The 12305-nt window shown below is 39.1% G+C and overlaps 1 protein-coding gene across 6 annotated transcripts in view; it reads left to right on the top strand.

Moving 5' to 3' along the window:
- The window catches only part of SETDB2 (SET domain bifurcated histone lysine methyltransferase 2), a 212838-nt gene that overhangs the window by 139512 nt on the left and 61021 nt on the right, over positions 1-12305 (top strand). For all 6 annotated transcript variants that reach the window (XM_030200466.1, XM_030200463.1, XM_030200469.1 and 3 more), the window contains one exon: positions 693-936. In XM_030200466.1, the coding sequence (XP_030056326.1) occupies positions 693-936 (244 nt within the window). The remainder of the gene's footprint in view (positions 1-692; positions 937-12305) is intronic.

Here is a 12305-nt window from a genome sequence, read left to right as displayed (position 1 = left end):
ATGGCATTAGTGCACAGTATTACAACCTGACTTGCTTAATGGGGTCTGTTTTTCCCCCACTACATTTAATTATAATAATTAAACATTGTGGAAATTCTATTATATTTGGACTGACAGTTTTGTATGTTTTCCAGTCACTATGTTATAGAACTGATAAAAGTTTAAAGAAAATCCACAATAAAACAAAATGTCGGACAGCATACATAAAAACACCTAAAACAGTGTCTAAACTTTCAACCCCACCCATCTAATCTTGTTTACCTTTCCATCAAATACACTGGCAAAACATTCAGAATTACACATAATTATAACTCATCCACCCAATTTAAAATCTATACAAAGTTCACAATACTCTCAACTGTGTAAATCCTCAGTTACATACAACACCCCCACCCCCCCCCCCCCCCCCGCCACACACACACACAGCCTCACCAGTTTAATTTGGATTTAAGATCTTCCTAATATCCAACCATTTCATAAGATCATAGCTCCACCAGCCCATTAACATACCAAATAAAGGTTCTCTCTCTAATTGTTTTACTCTGTGCAGTTACACTTCCACAACTGAACCAAAATATTTTATGAAAAGTTGTAACAAAAAAAAAATAATATGTCTTTAAAAATTGTTCATGGGGTAAGAAACTATTAACCATGACAAGAAGTGTTTGTAATTATCTGTGTGTTTTCTTTAGGCAGGATATTGACCAGAACCATTAACAGAGAAGGTGGATCTGAAAACTCAGCAGAAATTGGTGTCCAACATAATAACAATGATGATGATGATCAAGTGGATGAAAGTTTCACAAAGAAGAAAAAAATGGAAATTTCTTGCTCAGATTCTGAGATTGAAGTCATCCATACTGAGGAAGGCAACAGTGGAAAAGGGAAATATAAGCCTGTGCCACAGGCTATGAAGCAAGGGAAAGAGCTGCTGGAGTAAGAAATATCCATAGTCTATGCACTTAGAGAAAACGTAATCACCATGAAATTCAGGAGAGGCAGCAAAAAGAATATCGCTAAAGAATATTTAAAGTTGAAAGCTGGTAGTTGAAATGTTGCACAGTGGCTCAGTTTTAAGCATGTGTATCTTTACAGTGCTAAAAAAAAGTCTGTGAACACCCTAGGATGGTCTGTGTATTTTAGCAGATTGTATGAGAAAATAATAACCCCATTGAATAAGCAACTCAAACAAAAAGGATAAGTACATAAGTATTGCCATACTGTGACTAACTGAAGGTCCATCAAACCCAGCATCCTGTTTCCAACAATGGCCAGTCCAGGTCACAAGTACCTGCAAGATTCCAAAACAGTACAATACATTTTATGCTGCTAATTCTAGAAATAAGCAGTGGATTTTCCCCAAGTCATTTTAATAATGACTTATGGACTTTTCTTTTAGGAAATCTATTCAAAACTTTTTTTAACCCCGCTAAGCTAACTGCTTTTACTACATTCTCTGGCAACGAATAACAGAGTTTAATTATACGTTGAGTGAAGAAATATATTTTCTCCAATTCGTTTTAAATTTACTACTTTGTAGCTTCATTGTGTGTCCCCTAGTCCTACTATTTTTGGAAAGAGTAAACAAGCGATTCATGTCTACCTGTTCCATTCCACTCATTATTTTATAGACCTCTGTCATATCTTCCCTCAGCCATCTCTTCTCAAAGCTGAAGAGCCTTAGCCGCTTTAGCCTTTCCTCATAGGGAAGTCGTCCCATCCCCTGTATCATTTTCTTTGCCTTTCTCTGTACCTTTTCTAATTCCACTATATCTTTTTTGAGATGCAGTGACTAGAGTTGAACACAATATTTGAGGTGCAGTCGCACCATGGAGTGATACAAAGGCATTATAACGTCCTCATTTTTTGTTTTCCATTCCTTTCCTTATAATACCTAACATTGTATTTGCTTTCTTAGCCACCGCCGCCACACACAGAGCAGAGAGTTTCAGCGTATCATCCCTTTCCTGGTCTGTGACTCCTAATGTGGAACCTTGCATCATGGAGCTATAGTTCGGGTTCCTCTTTCCCACAGGCATGACTTGCATTTACATTAAACGTCAGCTGCCATTTGGATGCCCAGTTTCCCAGTCTCGTAAGGTCCTCTTGTAATTTTTCACACTCCTCTTGCGATTTAACAACTTTGAACGTGTCATCAGCAAATTTAATTACCTCACTAGTTACTCCCATCTCTAGATCATTTATAAATATGTTTAAAAGCGACGGTCCCAGCACAGACCCTGGGGAACTTCACTATTTACCCTTCTCCATTAAGAATACTGACCATTTAAAAAAAAAAAAAAAGAATACTGACCATTTAACCCTACTCTCTGTTTTCTATCTTTTAACCAGTTTTTAAACCACAATAGTACATTAACTCCTATCCCATGACTCTCCAATTTCCTCTGGAGTCTTTCATGAGGTACTTTGTCAAACGCCTTTTGAAAATCCAGATGCACAGTATCGACCAGCTCACCTTTATCCACATGTTTGTTCACCCCTTCAAAGAAATGTAATAGATTAGTGAGGCAAGATTTTCCATCACTAAATCCATGTTGGCTTTCTCATTAATCCATGCTTTTGAATATGCTTTGTAATTTTGTTCTTTATAATAGTCTCTACCATTTTGATTATACCCGTCTCTGTACCTTTTCCAGTTCCACTATATTTTTTTGAGATTCAGCAACCAGAATTGCACACAGTATTCAAGGTTCAGTCTTACCATGGAGAGACATAGAGGTATAATGATATTGTTTTATTTTGTATTCCTTTCCTATTAATTCCTAACATTGTTTGCTTTTTTTGACTGCTGCCACACTAAGGAGGAGATTTCCACGATGACACAAATCCTTTTCCTTGATGGTGACTCCTAATATGGAACTTAGCATCATGCAGTTATAGTTAGGGTTATTCTTCCCATTATGCATCACTGTGCTCTTATCTACATTAAATTTCATCTGCCATTTGGTTGCCCAGTCTTCCAGTCTCCCAAATTTTAGGGAAGGGTTTTGGGAACTGCCTCTATGTTTAAATTAACCTTCTGCCCCCAGATATCACTTGTGAGCTGATATTATTGACTCTGTCTTATATAGCTGCTTTAATGATAGCTACAAATTGTTCTGACCTTGGCGAGCAGCCTTATAAAGATCAGCCATGGGAGAAGTGAGATTTATGACTCTAAACGTGAAAGGGTTAAATTCACCAATTAAGTGAAACCTGCTATTTATAGAAGCCCATTGGTTACTTATAGATATAGCATTCATACAAGAGACACATTTGCTGCCTAGGCAGGAATATTTGTTATATCATAAACATTATAAAATGATAAAATTAGCTTCTAATAAGATTTCAGCAAAAACAAAAGGATTGGGTGTACTTCTCTCTCAGGCTATCCCATGGTTGATACGCAAAGTATTAACAGATAAAGAAGGAAGATATATTCCTTTAATAAATATCATTACATCAACAGAGATATACCTTCCTCAATATTTATGCTCCTAACACTCAATAGGGGGCTTTCTTTGATTTGCTCATTAAACTCTTTATTCAACACCTGGAAGGAGAATTATTAATAGGAAGAGATTTCAATCTCACAGTAGACCCATCTTTAGACAACATGACACCAGTGGTAGATTATGCTACTAAGGAAAGAGCAGCATTAATTAAATTTATACAAAATGTTTGTTTCTTAGACCTCTCAAGGCACAGCATGGCTCAGAGAGGGACTACACCTATTCTCTCCAGTCCATCATACCTATTCCAGAATTGATATTTGATGGGAATTGCAGGCATGTTAAAAAAAAAAAAAAGGTGAAACACGCTGAAGTTTACCCCCATACATGGTCTGACCATGGTCAAGTACTAATAACATTACAGCTGAATACTAAACAGAATAAGCTTCCGGTATGGAGATTCCTAGACACTTCTAGATCCAGCAAGCATTGAAAAATTAGAAAAAGATCTATGAAAATTTCTAGAGATGAATGATACCACAGAGGTGACACCAGTAGTACTATGGGAAACATTAAAAGCTGTTATGCGAAGTAATATCTCTTTACAGGCCCATATACATAAAACAAGATTGCAAAAGGAAAGGCAGCTACACAGAAAAGGAAAGCTTTTCATTATATATGGGGGGAAAAAGCCCCTCGGACTAAAATGAGTTATGCACTACCAACTTCGAATGTCTGCTGGAATGGGAGTACCAAACTTGAGAACTACCACAAAGTAGCCCAATTAAAGATCATTGCTGAATGGCTTCAACCTTCTTCAAAACCTTGGCTCAAAATTTAACTTCTCATTATGGAAGACACACCACTTTGGGTTATACCCTGGTTGCCAAGGCTAGAAATGTTGAAACACGTACAAGGGATGAACTTTGATATGCAAGCTCCCATTTTGCACATGGATGGTCCAATGTCACTCCCTCTCTCCTGACAGGTAATGTTTTCTCTCTACTGCAATAATGTATGCATCTGGCTTTGTACCTGGAATGATGAACAATACTTATAAGAAATTGGCATCCTTATCATTAGTCTCTCGATCAAGTTTGGGAGGAAGGGATGTTGTCCTCCCTGCAATGATACCTTCCATTACCAACAAAAGACTATGTTAAACGCAAAGCTAGCAGAGAACTTTAACAGAGACTTTATTTAAAAAACTTCTAATCTGCACAATCAAAAAGTTCAAGATATATCATTATGTATTTATGATTTGTGATCTATGTCAAGATAGCATATACAAAAAAAAAAACAAAACACCTCCTAACATAATGTATAAGTATCTCATAAGAGATTGACTGATAAAAATACAATCGGTAATGTGCAAAACAAATGGATCTACTTAATCACCAACTTATGCCTGCAAGAAAAAGAATATTTTTAATTCTTTTTAAACTCTTTCAAGTCTTTTATTTTTTTTAGCCTCAGTCAGCATATTCCATAGTAAGGGACCCGCAATGTGCTGTTCTAGGCAAAGTATAGTGTAGCTGAACAACCAGCTAACCTATCCCTAAGTAGAAACTTTAGGAGTACACGATCAATTCTTAAGCAAATCGTCTTTATTGTAGTTCTCATAATAAAGAAAATCCAACTTAACAGTTCAGTTTCTTAGAAGAGAATTGTTGTCTTCTGCACATAGTCTTTAACTAGCCACCTTAGAGGCAAGGAGATTGCCATAACTTCAGCACAGTTGAGAAGAAAAGCTGTAACACTCAAATTCGAATAAGGGGAAGAAAGTAAGGGCAAAAATGGGAAATGACTTGGGGAGATGGAATTACAGTAGATGAAAGAGAGATCATCCCCTAGAACAGCTGCTGATCACAAAGGCATGCTAGGAAGATTGGTCTCTCTCACAAAATCCTCAGGGGCAGAGAGGGAGGGCAGGCCCCAGCTCAGAGCTAAAAGCCAATAAAGAAAGCTTACAAGGAGTCAATCACAGGATATTGCAAACTATAGGGGGAATGCCCCAGTACACAGTGCTATCTATTATACAAACAATGCAATTAAATACAAACAAAACTCATAGAAAATATACATCACAATATAACCTGCCTCCATGAATATGGGTTAAGAACACTCCCCACCTGGTATCGGTAGATACCACTATTTAACTCCTCTAACTATAAATATTCAAAAGTCTATTCATTTCTGGATCTTAAGCTTGGCAACTTCTTGCTTGTCTCTGGTTCACTGCTGCTCTGGCGACTTCTCTTGCAGTCTCGCAAGAGCTGAATGAGAGACAAACAGTATATAAGAGAGAGAAATGTCCAGTGGTCCATGTTTTCCTCATCTGTTCGTGGTGTGGATCACTGGGTCAGTGATAGCTCTGCTGAAGAAGTTCTTTCTGTTTGTCTTGTGTCAAAGTTCCCAGATGGTGCCAGGTTATCATTGATGATCTGTAGTTCTGTATCTCTGATGGCACTTTGGTGGTCGGTGTCCATTCTTTCATCAGCTAGTTGTTGAAGTGAAGATGCAGTCTCTTGGTGGCAGGCAGTACTGAGTACTGCAGGGATGTAAATGCATGGGATGTGCTGTTGTTCAAGAGGATTTATTGTTAAACGTTTTTATTGATGACAGTTCAATAAATTACATGCCATTGTCCATGTATACATAATTTTAACAATATAAATGTTCATCAAAAGATTATTTGTTAATTTACAACAGATTGCCATCAACTTTTCACTTTATATCCCCATCCCCTGTCTTTAATATTAGGGCTAACCCTATACCATATACGCCTTGTTTTGTTAAGGATTGTACAGGCAATTCTCATACTCCAAATTGACTCAACAGCATTTAAATAGTCAAAGTTCCTGCCTCCAGTACATGGTGTTCCATACCGCCGCCAACCCTTTAATTATTATTCCTCTTGTTGTGACCTATATGGTCTGCAAACCTTTATATAGTAAAACTGTTCAAACCTATGCCTAGTCATATCTATATGTTAACCATTTTATCATCAGTCTATATCACTGTAATGTATCTGCCTGTATTTCAGGACGACACACATTTTTTATAGGCATCCACCAATTTTTGGTGTTATTAAATGTGACTGACACAGAATTTCAACTATATTGAACATGGTATATAATTCTATTCATATGTTTTGCATCTTCCAGTTAACCCAACACTCAAAGGAACTTTTTTTACAACATATTAATAAGCATCTCCTCTGTGCAATGTTCAAGAGGATTTAGAGAATCTTTCCATTTCTCCCATTCTTGTCGCATTTCTGGTGCTAATGGAACTTTCCACTTATCCCTCAGTAGGGATCTTCATTGAATGGTGCCTGGAGCCACAAACCCCAATGGCTTGTACAGATTATTAACTATAGTCAAGACACCTCTGTGTGTATATAACTTCTCTTGGGTAGAGACTTGAAAGGTGAAAATGTCTCTAGATCCCAGTGTAATCCAAGGCTTCTCTGAAGTGGCAGTGTCTACTCTTAGTTCTAGATCCTTTAAATCTTTGGCATGATCCTCTGCAGGAAATGCTTTCATTATTTCTGGACTGTTAGAGATGATTTTATGAAGTTTCAGATTGGCCTTTGCCAGCATTGCTTTTGTTCTCTTTAGCAAGTAAATGGCTTCTCCTGTGGTAGGTAAGGACTTCAGACCATCGTTAACATAAAAGTCTCTTTCAATGAAGCGTCTGTGCCATATTCTCTTTCTCCCTCTTGTGCTGTCCTAAGCCTATAGGTTACTACTGCAGTGATGGACTGTTACCAAAGACATGAACTTTCAGTCTGTATTCCACGATATGCTGGTTGATGTAGTCACGGTACCACAGGAATCTCAAGTAATTTCTGTAGTCTGGGTATACAACAAAGCAATAGAACATTTGTTGGATATCTGCTTTTATGGCAATAGAGTTCTTTCTGAAGCGAATCAAGACTCCTAATAGGTTGTTAATCATGTCATACCCAAAAAGCAGCACATTGTTGAGTGATATTCCTTGAATTTGAGCACTGGAATGGAACACAATCCTGATCTGGCCTGGTTTTTGTGGATTATATACACCAAAGGTAGGTAAGTACTAACATTCTTCGTTGTCTTTTAACTATGGAACTGGCTCAGCATGGCCATTATCCAGCATGTTCTGCATGAAAGTTGTAAAGTGTTATTTCCCTTCTGGTTTCCTTCTCAGAGTCTGTTGCAGTCAAGTGAGATAAGAGAGAGCTTTCTTTCTGTTGTTAGGTAGTCATGTTCTGGGTGTCCAGAATGGTAGTGGAGCCACCCAGCCACCAATCCTTGTAGAATTCCTTATCCATAATTCTCAAGAACTCTGTCTTCTTCTGAATAAGTTGGTTTGTTGTCATCCTTGATGACTTGGAACACTGAGTTCCCCAGATGTTCTCCTAAATCTGATGGAGAGATGCCCTGACGTGGTTGAGCCGTGGTCTGGTTCATCCCAGCTAAAACCCTCCTTCACATACAGATGGTTATGACAAGGCTTGAATCAGGTGGTACTCCCATTTTCCAAGACTCACGTTTTGTACACATCAACACTTGGTCTCCTCAATCTGTTAATGCAGATGTCACCTACTATCACCCATCCTAGGGCGAGTTAGTAGGCATATGGGGCGTCAAGTGGACCTACATGTCATCCTTGAACTCTGATCAATGTTGGTGCATTTCTTCCCAACAACAAAAAAAAAAACATCTTGGCATTGAGGTCCAAAAACTGCAGATACTCCACTATAGGTTGGAGATGGTGATGGTGTTGCGTAACCTCTGCTGTGGGAATTTCTTCTCAGTTAACAGATATCTGATTTCATTCAATAACAGTTGATAGGTCTTGTTGCTACCATCCATCTCTTCTATCTTGTATCCACTTGCTCTTCTCCCCATCCTCCTTGTCATCCTTGTACAGGTCTTGAGGTTGTAGGGATAGCGAGCTCCTTGGATGTCAAACAGATCAAAGGACTCTGTCCTTGCCAGGGACTGGTTACTCTGCTCATCTATGATGACATAGGTCTTTACTGGCTTTTCTGGTTGCCCTTTTGGATATACATTAGTTACATATATCTTGGTGCTTGACCATCTACTGCAGCCTCCTCCGCACAGCTGCATACAGTTTGGGGTAACTTTCGGTAGTGACACTTGCTGTACCTCCTCGTCCCTGCTGTGGCCTGACTCAGAGGCTGGAGCTCTTGTAGAAGAGGGCTTACTGTTGTCAGGGTGTAAGGCACTGACATGCTGGTCACTATTGCTCTCAGTACACTTGATGGCTTCTTTACAGTCTTTACTACTACTACTACTTATCATTTCTATAGCGCTACTAGATATATGCAGCACCCGAGTCATGTGCTTGGATGAAGAGCAGTATTTGTAGTAGATTCTATACTTTTTGAACAGATCTTTACGTTCTCTTTAAAGTTTCTTCCTAAAACCTCTACATTTCTTGAGGTTGAGGTTTTGTATAGGACACTGTATTTTTTACTTTTTCTGTAGTAGGGTGATGATCAGTTGATGGCATTCATGTGGGTGACAAATCTGTCATATGTACAGCTATAGGCTTCTTGGTGGTGGTATACTTCTTAACTGGCCTTTCACTAGGGACGTAACCTGTCTTGACTGCTTCAGGTTCATCAAACATGAAGCTGGGGTCATTTCTCCTCTTTGCAAAATCTCAGATGAATTTCACAAAGACTTTGAAGGGAGGAAACCTCTTGGTAGTCCTCTTTATACTTGGTGTCTACTGATGACCATTTTTCTCTTATGTCATAGAGCAGCTTTGATATAATCTCATTTATGCCTCAAGCTGTATCTAAGTAGTAAAGGCCATGAAGGTTCAGATCAGCTTTGCTTCCAGTTCCTGGAGTAGATCTCCTAATTCTTGTAACGTCATTGTCTCTTATTTGCCACCTTTGGGTGACTCCTTATTCTTTTCATCAGTGCCTATTGGATATCTTCTGGGCTGCCATAGCGTTGGTCAAATCTCTCCCACATTTCTTTCAAACTCCTCGAGGGGTCATGCAAATATGCATCTGGTAATCTCTTTACACAATTGGCTGACTCAATTCCCAGCTCCTTTATCATCAGGTTCATCTCTTGCTTTGGAGTGAGTTTCATAGTTGCTATGTCATTCTTAGTTAGATTTCCACCCTCTATACCTTTCTGGGTAGTCATTGAACTGTCTTTTTGCAAGCCATGTATGTTAATAGATCTTCTCACTCTGAAGTCTCTATTGCACTGGCAGCAGATACCTGTGTCTGGCTATGGCTTGGGGTTTGTCTGGAGTCAGGCATGAAATGTGGCTGATCAGGCAGCTCTTGCTTAATCACAGGGTGTTTTGCCGGCCATAACTGCTCATCTGTTGTAAGAGTCCAGTTCCTGGGTGATGCCAGAGTCTGGTTGATATGAAGCATTTCCCTTGGTGCACTTCCTGGAGCGAGAACCCATGTTAATGAATCTGTTTGCATGTGAGCATGTAGATCACTGTTGTGGTGGCTGACCTCCTTAACATGCTTTGCCTTAAGCCTACTTATTTTGGGTGAATTAGATGCTGGTGTATAGGAACGTGCGTGCTCAGACTCTGTGTGCTTTTGTGAGCCAAGGTATGAACCTTGCTGGGTAGAATGTTCAGCGACGATGTGGCTGAGCTGACTCTCCCTGTCATCCTGCTCTTATGTCTTTTTCAAGTGCTTTTATCTGTGCCTCTAAGACAGCCACTTCATTCTCTTGCTGGAGCAGCTTCAAAGCAATGTTTAACTCTCCCTTCTCACATTTAGCAACAGTTTCTATTTTATGTTGCTCACATTCTATGGCTTCTTCCTGTTTACTATAAAGAACCTTTGATTTGTCAGCCTGTGCTTTCATTTGCAATTTAAGAGCAATAGAGCCTGTAGCGGACCTGCTGAAATGGCTTTTCTTGTGTGATTTTAGGGACCTTGAACTTCTAGAATTTCTAGTGTGTCTGGAGTTGCCTGAATGTTGCAACTGATTTTCCCCTGCAGGGGCTGCTTGTGCCTCTGGCCTTTAATTTCTTCTGCTAACATGTTAGGTCGGTGGGTTGTTGTTTTTCTCTTTGGGCTTTCTTGCTTAGAAACTGGCAGTATTCCTCTGATTTTTGTTGATATTGGTTATAGACTATTTGCAGTTGCTTAGTATTGAGGCCTTCAGCCTTGCTCTAGTTAGAAACCTCAAGAATTTTCTTGCTCTACTTTGAGCCAAAGTTTTTTCAAGAGAGACATTTTTTTCTACTTCAGTTTCATGCATCTCTCTGGCTTTATATGTAAGCACGTGTCCTTCTGGATCTTTCAGACTTCTTCTCACTGCCCATACTGACTTGTGACAGCCTGCTCATTAACTTCAGAATCTGCCATAGCTTTGCGCTAATAAAATAAACCCCCTTTTCTGGGGGGTTTTCCTACTTATTGCAGAGTGAACCTTGGCTTTATGCCAAAATGTTGCTTAAAAGGAACAGCTTGGGGGGAGGGGGGTGCATGCAGCTCTCTGCTTCCCCCTGTTGCACAAACACCTTGGCTACGAAGTCCTAATGTGGAGGAGATTCCTTTCCTTTCCTTTGTATCTTGCAGGCAGTGAAGGAAGGGACACAGAATCTTACATTGTGCAGAGCACCTGGCATTAGCTAATTAATTATTCAGGTTTTTACTATACCTCCAAAGGGAGCTATGGCTCCAGACTGCTTCTGTTTGGAAAGAGGGCCAACACCAGTCTCACTTAAATTCACATAGTAATGTGCCAAGCCATGCAATTTTTAGCTTTGATAAGCTTCTTCAGAGAGCGTATTTCCTTGAATGCACCAAAACTGTCTTCTACAGCAGCAAGTGTTTTCAGGCTTTTTACTTTTAACAGTCCAGATTTCCCCTCAAAATGACACCACAATTACTTTCAAGCAGTGCAGTTAACTTTAACAAACTTTTATTTTCTCTGCTAGAGAAAGAGCTGAAGCTTAGCACACTGCACAGTTCTGTAGAATTATTTAATTTTCACTTGAGGTCACACATTAGAAACGTTTAAGCAATGCACTTGTAACTCTGCTCTTTCTTTTGCATTGAGGAATGCTTATAATTACTTTGCATGCACACATGCACTTGAACTGTAACATGCTTTGTTTTCAATATATGAGATACTTTGAGAATGTTCACTAAAATCTTTGTCAGTATAATCCACTGAGTTATTTCAAAATTCTTCACTCCCCCTGAGATTTTTACTTTGGTGTCCAAGACTTTTTACTGTGCTGTTCTAGGCAAAGTATAGTGTAGCCAAATAGCCAGCTGAACCAACCCCAAGTAGAGGCTTTAGTAGTAGACTCAATTCTTAAGAAAATCTTCTTTATTGTATAAATAAAGCAGTTGCTTAGAGGAGAATTGTTGCCTTCTGCACATAGACTCTGTATCTAGCCATCCCAGAGGCAAGAACATGGTCAGCACTTCAGCCCAGCTGAGAGAGAAAGCTGTAAAACTTTGAATGGGCTGTGCTGGCATTGCCGCGCTGCTTAGTAAACGGGAGGGGGGGAATAGCTTTCTGAAAAATTGATTTAAATTATGTCCAAATTAATGGCACAATAATGAACTATCACAAAACATAGGATGTTCATGCTAAATGGAGACCTATGTTATGATTCCAACATCTATGATTAGAATTTCTATGGCTTTTTATTGGCATAACAACTGCACTGAGTGGTCTGGGACAGAGGAGAATCAAGATTACAAATAAGAGTGATACTAGAAGAGGCAGGGGAGGGTATTTCTACAAATGATTCTTTCAGTATTGTGTACAATTGGCTTGTTCTATGTGGTGTTTTGACTTATAAAATTAAAAAGTATAAAGAAGGGAA

The sequence above is a fragment of the Microcaecilia unicolor genome, chromosome 4, assembly GCF_901765095.1.
Source record: "Microcaecilia unicolor chromosome 4, aMicUni1.1, whole genome shotgun sequence".
In the NCBI taxonomy this organism is placed as follows: domain Eukaryota; kingdom Metazoa; phylum Chordata; class Amphibia; order Gymnophiona; family Siphonopidae; genus Microcaecilia; species Microcaecilia unicolor.
The sequence above is the reverse complement of the archived record's forward strand: the minus strand, read 5'-3'. Positions and strand labels throughout refer to the sequence as shown.